The following is a 21,410-nucleotide window of genomic DNA, read 5'->3' as shown; positions in this document are numbered from 1 at the left end:
TCCTTCCCACCCTTGTGCGACTGCTGGAAGGACGCTCGGGCAGAGGAATGGCTTCCGAGCAGCAGCCGGGAGCCGGCCAGACGGATTTTCTGCAGAGCTGAGCCACAGCAGGACTCTGCTCTGCCGCGACCTCGGTGCTGCAGTGGGAGGAAGCCAGGTTCCAGAAGGCAGTACGAGGGCAGGCAGGAGATGCATGGTTTTTTTCCAGAATTGCCTGCCTACCTCTGTGGTTTTCTTGCCACAAATTCGGTACGGTTTGACATAATTTCAGATTAACAAAAGGCAGCGTTTCAGTGACTGCACTCTCTCAAGCCTCTGTAGATCCCCACCTGCAGCCAGGAGCTCAGCATTTCCCCCAAGAGCTCTTCCGGACGCAAGCAAAAGCTCTAAGCCTCCCTCCCTACAAGGTAACTGATTTTTCTTTTCCTTGAAAAAAAATAAAAAAGCATCCCGTAACTTCTGAACTAAACAATTCGTTCAGCATGGAAGTGCTCTGCTCCCCCTCAGCCCCCAGATTCAAGCCCTGGGATCCCAGCAGCACAGCCACGTTCAAGGACCTTTGCTTCCTTTCCGAGCCCAGACGCTACCAGAGCGACAAACCATTAAGCTGCACCAAGCCTGCAGAACTCCCCGCAGCTGGCTGAAAGTTTTACCCGGCCAACGCTTCAACTCTGAAGCATTAAAAATATGAAGCCTGCCTGTTCAGTCTAGCTAGCCGCGACAGCGCCTCTGCCGAGGCCGCAGCGTGGATTAAAGATATTTCCAACCCCTGGTTTGGATGCAGGTACCCAGGTTTGCCAGGCAAGAAAGTAACCGCCACTTACTTGCAGAAACTCAAAAGCCGGTGAGCGGGAAGAACAGAAATCCAGTCATGCTCTCTTCCTTGCCAGTCAACCCGGAGAACTTCGTTCCCTTTATTCCACAGAATTAGTCCTAATTAGCGGCTCCCAAAGATTTCGAGCATCTCGATGCCAGCTCTCCCGCTCCTCTTCAGCTCGCTCTCGAGCAGGCAGCTCTGTGCAGATACCATGCAGCACAATACCACAGCTCGCTTCCTGGCCTGCAGAGGTTGTTGCTTCACCCAGTAGTAGGCTGGGCTTCTCCCCGCCTTGGCTCTGCGAGAGCAGCGCTGCAAACGGGCTCTGCAGGCACCCAGCACGCACGAGCACCCTCTGCCCCTCCCCTGCTCCCACGGAGCTGGTTTTAGAGGCAGCCGTCTATCCCCAGGTGAATATAAGGAAAGAAAGGCTCGCCACACGTGATCGTTACCTTGCAAATGAACAGTGCCTAACAAGGACAGAGGGGAAAAAAAAAAACAACACGAAACTTTATTCACCAGGGATGCGAACTGTCCCAGGCGGGAGGCAGCAGCCACTTGAATGGAAGTCTGACAAGCGAAGCTGTGGGAAATCCAAGGAAGGATGAAAATACAAGGCAGCTGAGACGCGGGGCTGATGCACCCAGCTGTTACAGAGGTGATACTGAGCAGTGTTGGAGCACAAAACAAACCCAAGAAATTTCTCTGCCCGGCTCAGCTCATCAGTCACGGGCCACTTCAGCAAGCACCCGTGCTGAGCTGGGCGCGCTGATCCTTGTCACCACTCGAGTGTGGGAAACGAACAGGCATGGGGGAGGGAAGGGCACCGAGCAGCCGTTGTTAAACCCCGAGTTAAACCCAGAGCGTGGAGAGCACGAATTCAGAACAATGAAGAGACCACAGCCAATTCAGCCAGAAACCAGTGGATGCCGATGTGCCCGAGGCGCTCCACGCCACCCTTCGCGTCTGCACGGTGCCCATCACAACGGGATCCAAGATCGTCGAGAGGAAAGGGGCGCTGACAGGCTTCCTGAAGACATTCACCTTGTTTATTTTTGCTGTCGCTCTGTGTTTTCTGAGGTGTGTCTGCAGTAATGCTAAATCACACATGACTTCTGCAGCTCTGATCGTATCTCCTCCAGCCTTAGATTTTCTGGTTAGCTTGGCAGTGAATCAGACAGGTCTGGCCCTACAAGGCGGTGCAGCCCTGCCCAGGCTGACAGCTTCATCATTTTCTTAGAAACAGATTAAAAAGAGGTGGCGTTAAGGGAGCAGAACTTTTCGTGAGAAAAATGACTCACAGAATGAAAGGAAATTGATATTTTTTTTAATTAAGAAAAAAAACGTGTCCTTAAGATACTGGCATGAAATCGCTAACAAGTTTTTTTTTTTTTTTTTTTAAAAAAAAACACAACACAATTACAATGCACAAGTCCCACCAGAAAGAGAGTCTGATGAAACCACCATCTCCCCCGTGGGGAGGGCTGGCTGCTGCTAACCCTGAATACAGCCCTGGGGAGAAGACATCCTCCGTGTCCGAGGACTGTCCGCGGTGCGGGGAAGGGCACTTGGCTTGCGTCCTGCTTCCAGCACAGCCCGAGGCTCTCCCCAACCCCAGGCAGTGCCGTGCGCTCAGCACACGCAGACCTGATCTTTGTGCTCGTCCAGGGCCCGGTCTGAGCTGGGAGTGGGTCCTGAGGGGTTTTTTTTTTTTTTTTTTTTAATAAAAGGACCTGTGTTCAGAGAGCCACCTGGGACAGAAAAACTCAAGTAACAGTGGCAGAAGCGCAAGGTTCCCCATAGAGGTGTTCCTAACTCAGAGGCTTGAGAACCTGTTACTCTGCTGCCTTATTCTCCCATCTTTGGCACTCTGCTTGTGGAACCACGCAGCTTTCCACGCCAAGTCGATGAGTTAGGCTACAGCGTGTCCCAGGGATGCTCCTACAGTCAAACTGGAGAAATACGACACGTGAGGCCTCCGGTACCACCTCTGAGCTGCCACTTCTCTGTCTAGGCGTTACACCAGGTTTACAAGAAACTGCTCTTAAAAAACAGAGTTCTCAGATAAATCCCGCAGCAAAGAACAGGAGGCAGAGAGCAGCTGAAGCAGTTTGCCATCGCTGTTTGGCAGCCAGCACGCGCCTTTTCTGCTCTGCCAGAACGTGCCTGGGACCCTGCCTCCACTTGTCTTCATCAGTTGGCTGCAAACACAAGCCACAGCTGATGGCAGGATGTGGGGCTTTCAAAGCCCCTCCGCGGCTGGTTCGCTGCCAGCAGCGTTATCACCCGAGCAGCTACGCGCTCTGGATGGAGGTGCTGCTGCAGTGATAACAGGAAAGAAGTGTGCAAGGTAGCAGAGAATCGTGTTTCTTGTAGCTGGCCCTTACACAAGGCTCGGGGCTGGACGGATGCGTGCTTCTCGCCCTCCCAGCAGAGCTCAGAAGCAGCTAGTTTTGGAAACCGCTGCTTTTCAGCCCAATTTTCGGGCTGGGCAGGCAGACCGAGACCCAGAAGAGCAGGATGGCTCACCCAGGCTCTAAGGCCATGAGCACAGGGGCTGGCTAGAACGATAATCACTGCAGTCAACCGCCTTCCTCGGAGACTAGAACTCAGTCATCTTCTTATGGGTGTCTGCTTTCTTCTGCTCCCGCTGCAGACTGGCTTCCTGCGCCTGCAGCTGCCCCAGCTGTTTGTGAGCGTTAGCCAGCTTCTGCTCCAGCTGAGCAGTTGCAATGCTGTGCCTGAAAGCAAAAAGCATTACAGCAACGTCACCCTGCATGGTAAAGTCAGAGGCTCGTCCCCGTCCCAGGAGGGTTTTCCCTTTCCTGTGGGATTAGCCCAAGGAAGAGAGGAAGGCCCCGATGCTCAGCACACCCTGGGCTAGAACGCGTCCTCCTGCGATGCTCAGCAACAGCTCTGAAGAGCTGGGCACGGGGAGGAAAAGACTCAGTCCCTTCCCTCAGAGAGCTCCTCTTTTCCCCACAGCCTGAATTCCAGGCAAAGGGCCCCAGACACGTCTGTCAGTGCCCAAGCTGGGCTGAAACGCACGTTAAAGGCTCCCCTCTCTGCTTCCCCTCAGCTCTCTTCTAGACATCTGTTCCCCCTGCACCTCATTTCAAGCCCATCCCTTCTCGGACCCACCAAGAGCCCTCGCTTTACCCTGCAGCCCCGACGAGAATTTTTTTCCTACCGTCCAACGTTGCGCGCCAGGGCCTGCTGGATTCCTCTGATATCCTTCTGCGTTTGTTCAATCTTCTCCATTGTCTGGAAGAGGCGGACGCTCAGGGCCTTCTTGGTGCTCTTGCTAGCATGGTAGATCTCTTTGCTGTTCCTCTCGGGCAGCGCCACACCTCCAGCCTTCTCCCCAGTGCTCTTCCCTCTCAGTTTCTCATTCAAAAAGTCAAACACGTTGCGGGGTGGCTTGCGGCTGCCTGCGGAGGACCGGCCAGCGTTACTTCCCTTTGCCCGGCATTTCTTCGAGTTGCCGGGGTCCAGCCTCCCCTGTTTCTTCTTCTGAAGCACCTCGGCGCACTGGTCGAGGGATTTCCCTCGAGGAAGGACCACGGCCTGCACCGGCTCCACTCGGCCCTCAGAATTCTTCCCCAGCCCTGAAAAGCAAGGGCCGTGAGGCACCAAGTTAATACCCAAGGAAGGACGTCCCTTCTCCAAGCCGCTTCCCACCACAAACTCACACTGACAAGCTTAGCACAAAACAGGCTTTTGGGGTACAAGATGCTGTAACCACCCTCAGAGGGGGAGCAGCACAAACCACGGCACGTCGGTGGATGTGACAGCAGGAGCCTTCTCCTGCAGGAGATACGCAATAAAAAGCCCAAGGCCATCCATCAGGCCAGTTTCTGCGAAACAAGGTTCAGCCTGACATTCTCGGCTTCTCAAGCCAGGTTCTTTTTGAAACTGGTTTGGTTCCTCCGGGAGAACTGGAGACAAACGCAAGCAGCAGCCTGGCCTCCTACAGCCCCCAAGGCTCAATAGCATTTGTGTAGTAAGAAGCGAGTTCAGCAGGCTTTGAAGTCTGTGTCTAGAGCCGGGAGATGCTTTAACACAGACATCAGAAGCTTCGTAGATCGGTTCCCTTCTTCCTAAAGCCTTTGAACATCTCACACAACAGTTCTCACGGCTTTAATCATGAACTTGACCATGGCTCTAAATGCCTCCAATTTCTGCTATTACCATACAGGGGCTGGTGCACGCATGTGCCTGTACTTTGATTAACTACTTATCCCTTCTCGCCTGCTAACGCTTCCACCCGGGGTGATTCATCGCAGAGCCTGAGCCTTATCTAACAGGCAACAGCAAAGAAAAGCTGTAGCCTTGTCTAAAATCTTGTTCTTCTTCACTAGCTTTAGGGTCCATCACGAGACCGAGGCAGAGAGGCAGCAAGGCCCTCGCACCACCCCGACCGCCTTCCTCTCTTACCTTTTCCAAACTCGTATCCCATCTGAGCAAGCAGTTTGGAGCCGATGCCGCGAGTATGGGCTTCCCAGCCACCAAACGAGGAGCTGCACGCAGGAGCCCATTCCCCATTCTCCGGGACCCCCGAATCTATCACTGTGGCACAGAAGAGACAAGTGAAAAACAGGAACAAAGCCGCTATGCAAAACCTTTACGAGCATGAAACCCCTCACAGGGCATTACGACGTACTTCTCCCACCACAGGCTCCTCCAGCAGCTCCTCCAGCCTCACCTGGCTCCTGCTGAGCTGTCACCTTTACAGACACCGCCTGGTGAGTCACCCAAACGAGAGATCTCACTCGATTTAACGCACGGCCCATCTCATAGTTCCAGGCAGAATCATCCTTCTGTTTGTTTCCTTCCTTCTGGGATGGTCAAACCAACATCTGCCATCCCAGGAAAGTTTGGCACTGTCGCACGCAATAGTTATTCGTGCCTCCAGCTCCAGAATGAGACTCCTCTAGGCAGCAAGCTAACGACGCGTTATTAGGATCCAATAATCCCTATTAGGCTACATTTAACGAGCTCTAGGACACGGGTTTGTCCCTGGGACATAACTGGGACCCCAGCACGGGCACACAGCTGTTTGTGGAAGCTCAGAGAAGCCACCTGGGCTCTGTCAGCCTTCAGCAGTCAAACAGGACACGGCTGTTGCTTGTCGAGGCACTGGAAGGTTCAAACACTCCCAATGACTGCAGCCTTGCACTCTTGTGTCACGCAGCTACACGAAGGTGCAGAGAGACTTAAAAGTCTCTTGTTACACTTATTAGCTCAGCTCAGCCACCCACATGAAAAAGAGACTCAGAGCTTGAACTCTGCTCTAAAACACTGCGCCCTCTACTTCCACGTGCTGGGAGTTCCCACGGAAACGTCCAACCCTCGTTAGACACTTAATTGGCAGAAAACAAAGGTTTGGGTTTGCAGCTGTAACACAGCAGATACTTAATGGTCTCCATCTTTCAGCGACAGAGAAAAGAGATTACCACTCTTTCATCAGAAGTGAGACACTTGTAATGAAAGCTTCAGGAGAGCAGCTCTAGGTCCCAGACAGGAAGGCAGCCCGAGATCACAGGGCGCTTCTGCTCCCACCCTCACCACTCTCACCTTTAGCGTAACCAGAATCATCAACGCTGTCTTCATCGGATTCAGCAGACGAGGCACCGTCGTCACTTCGCAGGGGGGGAATGATGCTGTCCCCTTCCACAACAGCTTCCTTTAGCAGCAGGGAATCGAACTTCACCGTGTAATAACCACTGTCGATATCTGCAGAAGGAAAAGCAAGGAACAAGCACTCAGGTACATCTCCAACGTGCACGTGGCAGAGGGCTCTCAAGGTAGCTTCAGGGAACGACGGGAGATGAGGAAGGCCCAAGGAACACACGTTCAAAAAAAAAAAAAAACCTGGTCTTTCCTTTTGCTTTAGATTTCTGCCTAGAAGGGAGACAAAAGCAATGAGAGGCTATTTTCACGATGTCTGGGTTGATACTTTAAGCTTTTTTTTTTTTTTTTTAGTTAGGATGAAGACAGGCTGCTGACAAACAGCACTCAAGAGAAGCTTGACTTATTCCCTCTGTCCCAACAACAGAAAAGAAAGGAAGGAAAGGCACGATAAACCCTCACCCTTCCCTTCTCAGGGCAGAGGGGAGCCTGCATCAACAGCTGATGGGCAACACCAGCTCCCTGGGCCTTTATTTATTTATTTATTTATTTAAGGCAACAACAGATTACTGCAGTTGTAACCTAATATGCATGCAAGTTCCTGCAATATCCGTCTCTTTCCTTTCCCACACGGCTACGTAATCATTTCTGCACATTCCTGCTCTTTATGTCATGTTTTCGTCCAACACTCTCCTGCTTCCTCCCCTGTTCCCTTCCCAAGCTTTACATAGCTCAGAACTTTTTCTCAGCCACCTCAACATTTCCAGTTTCGGGCTGGAACCACGTAGCCAACTTTTTTCTACTGTCAACCAAAATAGCCCAGTTTTATCGACTGAAGCACGGGCGTTCGTTTTGCACGCAGAATCCTGGCAGAACGCGTTCAAACACGACTCACCGGTTATTTTTGCAGTGTACCATATTCCGTCGCTGTGCTTCGCCAGGCAGGCCGAGCCCACCTCCAGAGTGCTCAGATTGGGCTCCTGAAAGGGCTGAAGCTCCTCCACGGGCACCACCTGCCCGTGCGAAAACCTGCCGGAGAGGGCAAAGAGGAATTAGACCCACCTCGTCTGAGCTGGCTTTAAATTCACTGGGACAGGTTGTCCAGGGAGGTGGTGGAATCGCTGTCCCCGGAGGCGTTTAGGGGCAGATGTGGTGCTTAGGGACACGTTTAGGGGGTGATACCGGGGGGGGGGACGGACGATTGGACTACAAGACCTTAGAGGTTTTTTCCAACCTCAGTGATTCTGTAAATAAAAACGCCTCCTCCGCCCCCTTAAAGGGAAGGCAAACAAGTTGTCAGCAGGGGTGGATCTGCGCCAGGAGGTACAGGTTTGCCACGCGTTATTTCAGTGACACAAGTTACTCATTTTTCACCTTAAACATATCGTTTCCACCACGTAAAAAAGGAGGCATCCCACCCCCAGAGAATTAAGCTTTCTTTGCTAGTGAGACATCCATTAGAAAAAAAAAAAGTATCATAGACCCTTTGAGATGAAGAGGATCACACAGAAACGCGGGTCTCTGGCCCAGCCCCCCGCCCAAAGCACAGCCAGCTTCAGAGGCTGACCGGGTGGCTCAAGGCCTCATCGAGTTCAGCTCTGAAGACCTCCAAAGACGGAGCCTCCACAACCTCTCCATGCAACTGGGGCAACTTACGCACCATCGACAATCAGTCTTCGGTGGTTCTGTTCAACCAATTAATACACTATTAATTTAGCTATTCGAATGATCGGGTAAAACCTCTGCAACTTGCCCACGGGGTTTTCCCTTTCATCTCCGCGTTAGCTGAGGAAAGCAGCCGAACGGTTTGATGCCGCTGCTCACCACGCTTTAAAAACGTGGCCAACAAGGCAAAATTCCGTGGGTTACAAAACCCAAACGCGGAGCATTCAGAGGAGGTTCCTCCCTTAGAACAAGGCCTTTAGCAACAGCAAGGCCACAAGCCCCCTCCCGCTCCTTCTTCTTCTTTACCGACAGTTCTCTTTAAATCTGCATTTGTCATCCAAGAAGAACGGACACGGCTTCAAAGACTTGTGGGTTGGATAGAGGTACAGCACTCTGACTCCTGCGCTGCCATCCTCCAGGTATTCTGTCCCCACAATCATGGCGTTATGGTACTCCAGCGTCCCCCAGGAGCTGTAGTACGGGGCTTTAACCTTCATCCCACTCAACTCCTCCTCCTCCTCCTCCCTGTCAGACTCCTCCTCCTCTTCACTGCCCTTCGACTGCCTTTCGTCCTTGCCCTCATCTCCCTTTGAGGATATCTCGCTGCTTTCCGCTGCGGGCTTGTCGTCGGTTCCAAGCTCGGCGATGGCTTCCTTGAAGGCAGCGTACTCCTCATCCTGGGCAGAGCTTTCTGGGTCGGCGCCGTGCCCCAGCAGGCCTCCCGGCGACGAGGAAGATGAGGACGCGTTTGCGTCTAGCGTGGCCAGCAGCTTGCTCTTCCTCACGGCCACCAGGCTGGACTCGGTCAGCTCTATCAGCTGCTTCAAATCCTCCTGCAGCTGAACCAGGTCCGACTGCTGCGACGGGTCCAGGCCGGCGCCCAGCGCCAGCTCCACCTGCCGCAGCTGCGCGTTGTAGGCGCGGATCGCGGCCTCCAGGCTCTCCTCGTCCATCCCCGGCACCGTGACGGGGCCTTCGGCCGCCTCCCGCCCGGGCACCCGGGGGGCAGCGGCTGGCTCCCGCTCCCTCCCCCGGCGGCAGCCTGACGGCCTTCCCGAGCGCCTCGGAGCCACCGGGGAGCTGCCGCAGCCCGGGCCCGGCCCCCCCGGTCCCCTCCCGGCCTCCCCGCCCGGCCCGGCCCGGCCCCGCACAGCCCCCGCCGCCCTACGGAGCCGCCGCCATGACACCCCGCCGCCTTCCGCCCTCCCGCGTACGTCACTTCCGGCTTCTTTTACCCCGCCCCGGAACCCTGAGCCACTTCACCGGCTGCCCCCCGCCCCCCCGCGCTTGCGCGCCCGGAGTGTGCGGAGGGTGCGCGTGGCGCTGAGCATCCCGGGAGTTGTAGTCCGTCCGGCCTTGGCGTCGCAGCCCCCGCCGCCCCGCCAGAACTACACTTCCCAGAGTGCCCCGCGAGGGATGGCGGCGGCGGCCGGTGCCGAGGGGGAGAGAGGTGGCGGCGGGTGACGGGAGGCGGCCTCGGTGCCCGGTGAGGGGCCGCGGGCACGGGGAGGCCGCTGGGCGCGGGGGGCGGCGGGGGCCGGGCCCTGAGCCCTGAGGGGTGGCGGGGCCGGGCCGGGCCGGGCCGGGCCCCCCCCGCTCCGGTCTGAAGCTTTATTTTTATTTTGGAGCGTTTATTTTTATTTTGGCCTCTGGGCGCCTCCGGTAACCGGTTGCAGAGGCCCGGAGCCGGCGTCGAGGCGGGTTCCCGCCGCTGCCTTCCAGCGAGCCTCTGACCCGTGCGAATCCAACAGCAACACGGTGCCTGCCCGCGTAGGCGTCGCCTTGATTTGCGGTGCGCTTTTGGCGATGTAAATTAATGGTCCTCGTGGCACTGTGAGATAACAGCAGTGAGGGTACGGTAACAGGAGACTTAAATTGGAGATAGGTGGGGTTTCACGGGCCGCTGAGCCCGGTTTGACTGTTGAGATCCCACGCTGCTGTCATAGGGGTGAGGAGCAAGGCGTGAGGGCGCTGACCTGCTCCTTCCTGCCCAAAACACTCCTGTCTGTCTATCTGCCATCGCCTTCCTTCTTTCTGCAGGTCTTATATGTACCGTAAACGACTTTCAGGCTGTCTTTAGCTCTCCTTTAAGCCCCAAAGCAAACAGGGGAGTGTTGAACTGAGAAGGGAGTTCACAGAGGATGCTGTGTGCTAGGTGGTGAAACAGAGGTTGAGCTGCCTGGAAAATCATCCCTCACTTGCATGCGTTTGCAAATACGATCTCTCCTGGGTCTGTGATTTTCCAGAGGTTGCCACAAATATAAGATTTACTGATTGAAAAAAATAGCATAATTTATTTATTTTGTGTTGGGAAGAAATTAGGTTGTGAAAAGAAAGGTTTCTGGAAATGGCCTTAATGATCATGTTTGTTAACGATTTCCTGGCATTTGTTGCAGGAGCAGGATGTATACTTTGCTGTCTGGGCTCTATAAATACATGTTCCAGAGGGATGAGTACTGCATCTTGATCCTTGGTTTGGACAATGCTGGTAAAACAGTAAGTGTTTACTACCAATTGCATGGTGATCGCATGCAATTCTAAACATCCCCGTCCTCCAAAGATAAAACTTCCAACAGGCAGGTCAGTCTTTCTTCACCTGGAATGCGAGTTATTTTAGTGACGTTACCCGCAAAGAATCAACTTTTCCCTTGTATTTAAATCCAGCGTAAGCTTTCGGTGGGGTGGAGCTGAGGCTTTGATAATCCTGTAATCACCCGTGATCCCTTCTGTCTTTGCTAAAATAGGGAGCAAGAACGGTGGTTTGTTCCAAGGTGTGGCAGGTGGGGCAGGATCCCTTGGAATAGGATTCTGCAGTAATGAAAAGGCAGGGTTGGGGTAGAATTACCCAAGCTAGTAAAATATTTGAGAGTAAGTGCTTTTTCACGTTCCTTTTCAGACATTTCTTGAACAAACTAAAACTCGATTTAACAAGAACTACAAAGGGATGAGTTTATCCAAAATCACAACCACTGTAGGCTTAAACAGTAAGTAAATCTGTCTGGATTTTTTTTTCAGCTTTTTCACAGTTGACCAACAGCTGATTCTTAGATGTCTGAGGTATTTAAAGGTTGACAAGATCAAAGTAGTTCCTGGAAATGGAGGTCTTGTCTCCCAGCTTCCCGTGTCTTTTTGTGAGAGAATAAAATTGGCTTGCTTAGCTTCTGAGAAAGAAAACTCAAAAGCTTTACAAAAATAAAATAAAAACAGGTATCCCACTTCAGTGCTAAGCTCAGAGGTTAAGTTAAATTTTGCTGGAGTTCTTTGGCCTGATTCTGATATAATTTGCACTGACACAGTTCCGTCTGATATTAATGGTCATTTTTTGCTAAGGTATTGTTCTGTTGTTGGAAGTAGCACTCTGTGACTTCTTCCTCGAGAAGACTCTCCCATGCCAGCACTCTTAGGGGGATGTGCAAGTGTTGGTGCTTTAGAGAACAATTTCAGATTTCATTGGATAGCTTTTTTTCTTCTTTCCCTCTAGTTGGTACTATTGATGTTGGCAAAACTCGGCTAATGTTTTGGGATCTGGGAGGCCAGGAGGAGCTACAGTCTCTTTGGGACAAGGTTGGAATGTGTTTTTTCTTTTATAAACGTTTTTGACTCTTTCAGAATTGCGGAGCTATGATCGTTTAATAATCATACAGGCTTACTGGTAACCCGAGTCTTCAGCATTAACAACTTTTTCGGAGATTCAAGTGTATCTATACAAGATTAGCAGATTTTGCTTAGTATTTGCATTGTTGCGTACAGACAGCAATTACTGACCTGTGTAAGGGTTGTGGTGGCAGAGAGGAGCTTTTCAGTGGTGGGGGTGTGTTTTTTCAGGTGTGTTTTTTCCCGTTTCATTCAGTAGGGCTTCAGACAGAACAGGCAATGCGTTTTGTGTGCCACCATTTTCCTCTCCAGACACACGTGATGAAAACAGCTGGCTCTGACTGGTTGATCTCTTCCATGCATATCAAAATTTCACCAGATAAAAAAAATTCTGGAAGAGGAACAAATGGCCCTAGCTGCTACATACACTAATACCTGTTATCCTTTCAGTATTACGCTGAATCTCATGGAGTGATCTATGTCATTGACTCCACTGATGAGGAGAGGCTCTCAGAATCTAAAAGAGCTTTTGGTGAGTACGCAGCGTTTCAGCTGTACTGCGATTTCATCATGCGTTGTGGCACAGTTCTCATCGCTATTTTGTCTGCTCCTTGTCCTTGAAGTAAGCTGTGTGGCCTGTTGATGGCACGTTGGTAGTACTTCTGTACCTTTGCATAATAAATGATTTTGTTTCTGAGGGAAAAATGTTGGCAGTCTGTCTTGTCTGTAGCACAAGACTTAGTTTCATCGCCTATAGTGACCTTGAATCACTTGTTGTGCTCATGTTAATTATTTTGGAATTTTTCCTTATTTTGTATTTATCACCTGTTTAATTCTCAGTAACGTGCTTTGAACATTACAAATGAAACTGTAAGACAAGGAGGAGCCACTTGCTTCTTCAGGCAAGAGATGTCTTACATTTTTGCAACTTTGTCTTCCAAAACTGGCTGAATGTCTCTGGTTTGGTTTCTGTGCTTTACAGAGAAGATGATTACTAGTGAAGCTCTGGAAGGAGTTCCCATTCTGGTGTTGGCTAACAAGCAGGATGTAGAGGTAAGATTATTGCAGACATACTTCTTAAATGAGCAAATGGGCCTTGAGAAGTTGGGCTCTGCGTTTGTGTTAAGTGTACATGACATTCCTGGACTGATACCTACAGAACTTTCCTGCTGCTGGAAATAATTGCTTTGAGTTTAGTTTTCAGTTGTTCCTTTCTCTTCCAACACTTTCCCAGTGGCACAGGTAAGCTTGCTACAGAGACATCCATCTCAGCTGTTTTCCGCCTTTTATGAGCAGATGATATAGCCACGGGAGGGCTTTCATGTGCTGTGACTTGGCATCTTGATACGATTTTTCCTGTTTATTCAATAGCAAAACAATATTTAGTGAACTTTGTTTATGCTGCTCTGCTATTACCTAGTAACAGCACAGCAAATGTGTGTGAAGAAATATCGTCCTTGATCAGATAACATCTGTTCAGTGAAACCTTCTCTTTGTTGTAGAGCGTTCCGTCACAGACAGCAGTAAATGGCAATGAATGCTTTTTTCTTGAATATATTTTTTTTTCTAGCATATCCAGAACTGTAAAACTGTACTTGACAAGTTTGTGGGCGCTGTGGTGTGACCATTTAGGTCATGCACCCAGGGCAGTCCCTGTCTTTCCCAGCACTGGGAAAGAGAATTGGGAAAGAGAAAGAGAAGAGAGAGCCTAAAGTGGTCGTGGTATCTCCCATATTTTACTTCCTTTTCCTTCCATGCATTGTACCTGGAATTCCAGTACTGCAGTTTGAGAGATCAGTCTCTAGATGGAGCTAGAAACTTTCTGTAGAGTTTGGAGCGCCAGCCTTTAGGGCTGGGATCAGTATCTGTTTCAAAGTGTGCCAGTGCTTCCCAGCTTCTTCCCCTGGACTTTACACCTATCTCAGGGAGTGTACTTGTAGGAGGTACTTGAGACTTCCACAGAAATCACTTTGGCTATAAAGGAGGATTTCATTATATTTCAGTTGTACAACACAATAGATCTTTTGGACGATCATAAGGTTATCTAGCTGTAGAAATAAAATAAATGTAATTCCACTTAAGAGACAGCATGAGATTAAGAGCCAGGACTCCTGATTTCTGCTCCTGACATTGCTGTGAACTCTGGTTTCTGGGGAAATTAACGATCTTTTCTATGTGGAACCTAGATAACTCATGTTTCCATGCAACACTACAGCTTTATAGCAGTGAGCAGTAAGCAGCACTCTTACCTTTAGCTTTTGAGAATTAAACTACATGCAGTGACTTGGAAAGCTGTTCAGTTTTCCTTACGGCTGTGTATACATTTTTTGTTACGGGCGTTCTACAAGGGCCAGCTCTTCTGGCACCCTAGCTGGGCCGATGAACAAATGGACTTCTTTACATGACTAGAAAGAGGCATTTGGAACAGGCTCTCAAGATAAAAACTACAAATGACTCTTTGCCCCCTCTAGAGGCTCCGAGACCAGCCCACAGATTCACTGCCTTTATTCGCTCACAGACCTATGATGAGATCAGCAAAGCTATAGTGTATTATTCCTGAATAATTATTCGGGCTCTCTTAGGCAAGGTTTAGAAAACTGGAAGGTCTGTTTCTCTTCCACTGACCTAGCAGAAGTGAAGACCCCTGGAAGGAAATCGCCCTTTGCAGGATTATCACTGGCAGAGATTGTTCTGCTCTGGATCTCCAGACATGTAATTGTGGTAGAGGATTCTCCCCACGATTCCTCTGTTTTAACAGGGATCATAGCGAGGGAAGATAAACAATGTCTTAACCTTACTGGTATTTGTCGATGCAAGATAATTTACATTGATTGCATCTTTAAAGGCCAGAAGAATACTTGTGGTGAAATGTATCAGAATTCTGACAGAGATTTACATTCCTGACAAGCTAAAAATATTTGGACTCAATGCCTGAAATCACATAAAGCGTAAGATTTTTTTTTTTTGGCTCAGAAGCTAAATTCCTCGTAGAAAAAAATTCCTTTGTTAATAGTCACCATTAGAGTAGATTGCATCCACGCAGCACTGCCTGAGTGGTGTTTGGCAGTATCAGTATTAGAAAAAACTAATATCCTGATAATAACATAAATTAATCTTCTTGTACGAGAAATGTGCTCTGTGTTTAGCAGAGGCTGCAATACTAGATCATTTTGTAATTCGTTAAAATACTGAGTCAGATGTGTGTTGTGGGAGGGTTTTGTTTGTTGTGTTCTAAGAGAGCTATAGCTTTGTTGGGGACTCAGATGTCTTAACGTTTCATGTGGACTCTCAAGTCAGAACGCCACTTTTGAAAATATTAGGCAGTTTTGCTCTACCTACTGTTTACTGCAGAGAAAGCTGCAAAACAAGAATTTTTTGTTGCTGTTTCGATGTGAATACAGCTGCTTAAAGGTTTTCACAAGCTCTGTATTTCTGAGCTGTGAAATGAACAGTTAAAACTTGGGGACGGAATGGCCAATTTTGGAATACTGTTAAAAATAGTAGAAAAAGGGGGCTAAAAAATAGTCTATGGGAAGAATTGAGTGTTGCGTGATGTCTTTGGCAGGAAGCATTGCCTTCCTACTTGTAAGATAAGTTTTGGAAATGTAATCTGAAATCCCCACAGTGATGGAAAGACTTGTGTCTTTGGAAAATTGAAGGAGTCATGGTGGCTGGCAGCATCTCTCTGAAGTCTCACAGTGTTATCTTCATGATACAGATGTTAGAAAATAAGCCTTCTGCACAATGGCCATTCTAAATTCCGACTTATGAAATCCTACAGCTTCCCTGATAAATTAGTCTTAATTTCAAATAAGCTTGTTAAAAAAAAAAAACAACGTAGCACAGACAATAGGTCAGGCTAGATAGACTATGCCTTGAAGAGCCTTTGTGGAAAGATGTGATGATTTAGAATTCATTCTTTAGGGGAAGTTGAGATCGAAGTGTCACTCTTCGAGTTGTGAGTCTTCCCTGGTGTGGTAGATAACATTGCTCCAGAAAGGTCATCTGTGGATTTTATTATTGTAATGTTATGCTGTTTACGTTATCACAAATCCAGTTTGCCTAGTTTGCTCTTGATTCATGTGGTTTCAGTTGGGAAATGAAACACATCTGTAAACAAATACATTGTAATGGAGATAGGGAGGAGGAGAAGAGGGGAACTTAGAAGCCACAGATGACATTTTCTCCTAAGCACGAGAAACTCAAATGCTCCTCGTTGAAATGATGGGCAAGCTGTCTCCTCTTCTGCTGTAAGACAAGATTCCAGCCCATGGCTTCCCCTTGAACAGTAACAGAAGGCTTCTCTGAATCAGTAGCTCAGTGGCCTTGTCCTCTCTGCTGTGCTGCTGTACTTCATCCCACAGGAAAAAAGATGTGCCTTAGAACACGTGTAGTGTCGTGACGCAGTGACATCCTACTACAATAAATGTAAATGGTGTGAAGTCTCCAGCAAAACCCTTCCTGAAGGAAATTTCTGTAGAGATCGATGGCTGGACAGCTTCGTGGAGGTTAGAGCAGGCCACCATTGCACCAGGGAGCGAGAAAGGGAAGTGACTGGAATGGATTAAGGTGGAAAGAAAATGGGTACAGCAGCTGTAAGCTACACGTGGACGTCTTAAAGGTGACAAGGTGAAGGAGACAGGTTCGCTGTGCTGCTGGACATGTACAGGTTTCCTGGTGATTTTTGGGAAGTTCATTGCCCGACTGCTTTGCAAACAGACGTAAAGAACAGTGTTGCAATGTTCTGCACCATTATTTTCTACCTTTCCTATGCTTTTTCTCAGATTTCCTTTCTAAAAGTTCTGAAACATATCGTCATCCAGACAAGGAAAAATTACTATACTATGGCACTAAACCGATACATTAAAGTATATTTCAGGAAATGTGTGTTCAGTTTCAGCTCCTTTGGGGTTTAACCTTCCTGCTGCCAAGTGTCATTTACTGAAAAAAAAAACACAACTCCTCCCAAGTTATTGGGTAATTGATTTGTCTGGAACTCTGGCTTTCATCAAGAAGTGGTTGGTCCTGCCTTTCTTATTTGGCAGTGAATATCGTGTCAAAAGTAAATAGCATCTTTTAGAAACTTGCAGAGAATGATCATTTGGTAGTAATCTCTCGCCCATCTTCCAGACATACCGGTATGAATTCCAGCTCCCAAGTCCAGTCTGACTCCTGTGAAGTCAGTATTTGATATATATCAATCTTTAAATTCATTTATAACTATTTATCGTATGGATGACAGGTCATCGTTCTGAATTTCACACTTTTCATTTGGCAGAAATCTTGAAATAAGTTGTTATGGCTCTGGTGTAAGAAATACATAGTGTTTCTGGATACGCTGTCGAGCTTACTAATTGAAACTGCGAGTTTGAAATGTAACTTAGGTCATAAGAAAGTACAGTCATCAAAAATTGCACAACTAATGGATTCTTCACGGCGGAAAGTCACAAGTCTGGAGTGAAGGGCACTGGATGAATTGGGTGTCATTAAACTCCTCTCAAGCCATTTCTTAAGAGCCGCTCTTAGTTAAAAGCTCTGAAACGTGCTTGTTTATCACACAGTCACCCTCACAGTAGTTTCCTATATCTAATTTCTCCAGAATAAGTATTTTGCAAAATGGCAAAATGAATAATTGCTATCATTAATTTCCATCTTTCTGCTGAGTTAAGGCCCAGGCTTAGAGCAGATTGAATTTCTGCTTGTATGTAATCTGTACTTCCAAAGTATGCTTCCACGTGGACTAATCCTTAAGACTCACAAGGATCTGATGTGGCATTTGAGTAAAACGTGTTTGAGCCTCACAGGAATGCCAAAATCTCTTTGCGAAGAGAGGAAGAAAGCTGGGCTCATGGCTAGCTAAAATGCTTAAGTGGCTTGTCCAAGGCTTCTGAGAGCAAGCAAGCCCTGAGATCAGAAAAGGATTTTCTATGTTAGTGCTTAAGGGGGTTTACTACATTGTGCCATCTTGACTGAAGCCGAACTGTGGACGTAGTAGGATTCATTTTGGAAGGTCACTGTCTCTTGTAACGTCGCTCTTCTTTGATTCCCTTTGCAGACTTGTCTGTCAATACCTGACATCAAGACAGCATTTAGTGACTGCATTAACAAAATTGGGAAGAGAGACTGCCTGACACAAGCCTGTTCTGCTCTTACTGGGTGAGTATGAGAATGGATGGTGTTCTGGTTGACTGAACAGCTGCAGGGTGTCATACAAGCAGAACGGTATTACAGGATAATAACCACTGAAAGGGAGCTGCGCTTCCTTCCGAGCAGCGACAGACGTTTGGTTGTGAACATCAGATTTGCATCAGGTCAGCAACGTCACGTATAGAGTCCTTCTGTTAAACACGATGAAATGTACTAGCCTGGTCTACTCATTGGCTCAGAGCAGTGGGACTTGGAGGCATTTGGAGCTGTTGGTTCTTCTCCTTTATCGTCCCCTCTCCCTACAAATTAATCCTTGCAGTGGTTGGTTTGCTACAACTCCCAGCTTTTATGTAAGAAGTCAGTTGGAAGTACAGCTGTTTATGACACTGCCAGGGCAACGAGGGGTGTTCCATCGTTGGTGGAGTAATTAAGCTCTTGCTTTCTTATTTTTTGGTGTGCACATGAGCTTTGTTACGTAGATAATACCAGATATATAACAGTCTCTAAGAGTTTGTACACTAGGAAAGCATGCGGTTTAAGATGCAGTGACTAGAACAGACCAAAATTTGGGAGATTGGGATTCTTCTTCATGCCTACACAGCTGCCTACCATGACCTTGACCAAGCCACTAAATTCTCAACATCTTAGCATCACTATTGCACATTGTGTCTTGCACTACTTTGGTTGCGTTTTTAGTTCTTTGAGTGAAAAACGCTTTTTTGCATTACGTCTAAAGTACTGTTGCGGTTGGCTAGAAATACTCCTCTCTGAATTGCTGCCTGTACTGAATCCAGAGCTTTGAGTTTTCTTTTTTTTTTAATGTAAAAGCAAAGCTGTAATATAATACAAGCTACTGCAAAGGGGTAAGTAAAGCCTTTTAAACTGTGAGAAAAATCTCTGTTGTCTGCATTGCTGAGAATCAAATGTCATTAAGCAGATGATGACCACAACAAGAGCAATGGTTAGGCACTGGCTAGAAGAGAAGTAATAGATAATAATCTTATGAAATGTAACCTTTACGATTCTCATGTTTTTTTGTACAAACACTTCTAGTTTTGATCGGTGTGGAATTTCCTTTCAAAATTTCATTTTGAGTTTGCAGTAATAAAAAAACTTGCAGAAGTCCTGGCTGGGAAGCTGTACAGGCCAGTGAGTTGCTTGGCAGCCCTGCACAGATGATTGTAGAAGTTTGGAGTCAGGATCGGAATATGTGATAAAAGTAGCCTGGGACTTGCAGCAAAATAACCTCAAACCAGCTGACTGTCAAGTGGTTTGATGCTTGTTCATCTCAACATTTTCACAGAGTTGATGACTAACTAAACTGGATGTAGACTTGTAGAAGCAACTGAAAAATAAAAGATGAAGTTTAAATACCAAACGAAAAGAGATTAGTTCCCCTTTGTTTGGGTGTATGAGAAACTATCGTAGTAATGACAGTGCATAAGTGCAGGGCAGAAGCCTTTGCTTGTTCTTGTAAGTGGTCAGTTAAGGACTACGTGAGCCATGTTTTTGTGTTTTAATCTTACCTGTGCATCTTATTTCCTTAGCAAAGGAGTGAACGAGGGAATTGAATGGATGGTGAAGTGTGTGGTGAGGAACATTCACCGACCTCCAAGAAAGAAGGACATAACGTAAGAAATTCCACGTCAGCCAAGAAATGGACAGTCTCTTTCCACACAGTTTAGTGTTCTCTTCAAAGAAGGTGGTCCACCAGATTTCTATTACACCTGATTCTTTCCTAAGTTTGGAGACAAACATTCTCTTTCTGTGTCTAAAAAACTTGAGCAAAGAATTCCAACTGGGGTGGAGGGCGAATCTCCTACATCAAATATTAAGTCATTGGCCTAAGATCATAGACTGTGTGGCAATCCACACTTTATTGCAGATGCAAAGGACTTAATTTTCTACTGTATTACTTTGTGATTCATGGTTTATCAGTCTAATGGGCTAGAGGCCAGTGACATGGAACTCTCCTCCCTTGAAGGAACTGGGCAGGTGAATATGAAAGGGGAGGAAGCCTGGGGAATGCCCGTCCCTCCTGCCTGAGAAGACACCTTGCTGCTCCAGCCCCATGGTTACTAAAGGTGGTGTTACTGTCCCTGTTATGCTGTTGTTTGTATAATGGGGAGAGACAGTGTTGATTATAACTCAATTTTCAGTTGGCACGTTGATTCCTGACTTTTACCTGTGGTAAATGGAAGCCAGCAACAGCACAGTGGTACACTGTTTAAAAAGGGTGTTCTTAACAGTACGGGAACTCCAGAAGCACTGCCTTGCTTTGACTGCCAGTCTCTCTGCTGTGCGTTCTCTTTAATTGTAAGAATAATTGATCATCTTCTGTAACTGGAACGAATTGAGGCCCTCTTTGTGTAATTTCTAGGCCGAAAGCTGAACCTCTAGGCAGGGAGAAATCAGTATGCAATAAAGTTTCCTGCTCCTTTGAACTTGTCTTACTGAAACAGCTGATGAGTCTTTTAAGTTTGGAAACAGTAGTACTTAGCCCTCCAGGTGTGTTTTTTTTAAAGAAAGAAAGAACAGGAAGGCAGCTCTCTAAGTCAGCTAGTGCTCACTTTTCATATAGCCTATTTAGCTGGTAATTCTGCAGACATATCACTAACGTTTTTCCGAGTACCTCTTTGGAAATACTTGGATGCATTTTGTGGTGGTTTGGCAGCGGGCATTGCTCTTCGTGTGTTTTATTTACTCCTGGCACTGGTGACCATTCAAGTGCCGTTTGCTCATATGACTAAGGGTACGTTATTCAAGCTCTGTTTGAGCAAGTTAGATAGTGGTATTTGTTTAGAGATATGGTATTTGGTATCTGTCAAAGAACTTCATGCTAAATTTACCACATGAAACTTACTGCTGTTTTTTTTCCACAAGAGAACATTAATTCCCTCACATTTAGGTCATAGTGTGAAGGGAGCTACAGTACGTCATTAAGCACATGAATCCAGTGGGAATAACTTCATACTGAAAAACAGAATCTTACTTCTTCATAACATTAAGATAGTAGAAGGCTAGGCAAACTATCAGATGAGATTTTAGTGAAAAGAAAATTGGTACAGAATTGAAGTGATTCCAGTATCTGGTTCAAATTACTTGCGGTTACTTGCTCTTGTTAGAACAGCAGGTATAACACAATACGTGAGTTTGAATTTGTGTGGTGTAAGTGTTACTACCGCATTCCAGAAGAGTTAAACCACAGCAGATCCAACTAGAAACGAAATGAAAATGAAAAGATTTCATTAGGCTTCTGTAGATCCAGTAACCCATCTCAGGTTTTGTACGCACTCTGTGAACGTAGAGGATGACTTGAAGATGACTCATCTACTGTAAGAAGTGGCACTTTTTCTAGGCACTGCATGTGTTACAAGGCTGAAAGCTTCAGGTGTGCAAGAGAATATTACTCAGTGGCCATTAACTGTAAGGGAAATCTCTCACTCGGCTGTCTCTGAAAGTCTGAGGATTTTCAAGGTACCTGGCTATTGTTTCAGTTGGCAGGGTTGATGCTAACAATTAAACTGAAGATGTGAAACAGTGGCAGGTGGAGAAA

At 47.5% G+C, this 21,410-nt stretch overlaps 2 protein-coding genes across 3 annotated transcripts; one reads left to right on the top strand and one right to left on the bottom strand.

Annotated features, from left to right (window-relative positions):
• Positions 1 to 1,680: 1,680 nt before the first annotated feature.
• ZGPAT (zinc finger CCCH-type and G-patch domain containing) lies at positions 1,681 to 9,161 on the bottom strand. The gene is made up of 6 exons (XM_035567100.2): positions 8,420 to 9,161; positions 7,344 to 7,477; positions 6,395 to 6,553; positions 5,255 to 5,386; positions 4,008 to 4,425; positions 1,681 to 3,558 (listed from the first exon to the last, which is right to left on the bottom strand). The coding sequence occupies exons 1-6, from the start codon at positions 9,064 to 9,066 to the stop codon at positions 3,420 to 3,422; spliced, it is 1,629 nt and encodes a 542-aa protein (XP_035422993.1). The 5' UTR covers positions 9,067 to 9,161; the 3' UTR covers positions 1,681 to 3,419.
• Positions 9,162 to 9,427: 266 nt separating this feature from the next.
• Positions 9,428 to 20,298, top strand: ARFRP1 (ADP ribosylation factor related protein 1). Of its 2 annotated transcripts, none has more exons than XM_035567123.2 (8): positions 9,428 to 9,599; positions 10,510 to 10,609; positions 11,010 to 11,097; positions 11,595 to 11,677; positions 12,158 to 12,239; positions 12,690 to 12,760; positions 17,763 to 17,863; positions 19,402 to 20,298. In XM_035567123.2, exons 2-8 carry the CDS (start codon positions 10,517 to 10,519, stop codon positions 19,487 to 19,489), a joined length of 606 nt encoding a protein of 201 aa, XP_035423016.1. In that variant the 5' UTR covers positions 9,428 to 9,599; positions 10,510 to 10,516; the 3' UTR covers positions 19,490 to 20,298. The 2 variants fall into 2 exon arrangements, with proteins under 2 accessions (XP_035423016.1, XP_035423017.1); XM_035567124.2 differs by lacking the exon at positions 9,428 to 9,599 and adding an exon at positions 9,806 to 9,966.
• The last annotated feature ends 1,112 nt before the right edge of the window (positions 20,299 to 21,410 follow it).

The sequence above is a fragment of the Cygnus atratus genome, chromosome 16 (assembly GCF_013377495.2).
Source record: "Cygnus atratus isolate AKBS03 ecotype Queensland, Australia chromosome 16, CAtr_DNAZoo_HiC_assembly, whole genome shotgun sequence".
NCBI classification, from domain to species: Eukaryota; Metazoa; Chordata; class Aves; order Anseriformes; family Anatidae; genus Cygnus; species Cygnus atratus.
The sequence above is the reverse complement of the archived record's forward strand: the minus strand, read 5'-3'. Positions and strand labels throughout refer to the sequence as shown.

Coding starts and splice junctions, on each gene's coding strand:
- ZGPAT (XM_035567100.2), bottom strand. CDS start 9,066: ATGGACGAGGAGAGCCTGGAGGCCGCGATCCGCGCCTACAACGCGCAG. Junction 5,387..6,394: donor TGATTCTGGTTACGCTAAAG/GTGAGAGTGGTG, acceptor TCTGTGCCACAG/TGATAGATTCGGGGGTCCCG. Junction 3,559..4,007: donor CTGGCGCGCAACGTTGGACG/GTAGGAAAAAAA, acceptor TTTTGCTTTCAG/GCACAGCATTGCAACTGCTC.
- ARFRP1 (XM_035567123.2), top strand. CDS start 10,517: ATGTATACTTTGCTGTCTGGGCTCTATAAATACATGTTCCAGAGGGAT. Junction 11,098..11,594: donor AACCACTGTAGGCTTAAACA/GTAAGTAAATCT, acceptor CTTTCCCTCTAG/TTGGTACTATTGATGTTGGC. Junction 17,864..19,401: donor GCCTGTTCTGCTCTTACTGG/GTGAGTATGAGA, acceptor TTATTTCCTTAG/CAAAGGAGTGAACGAGGGAA.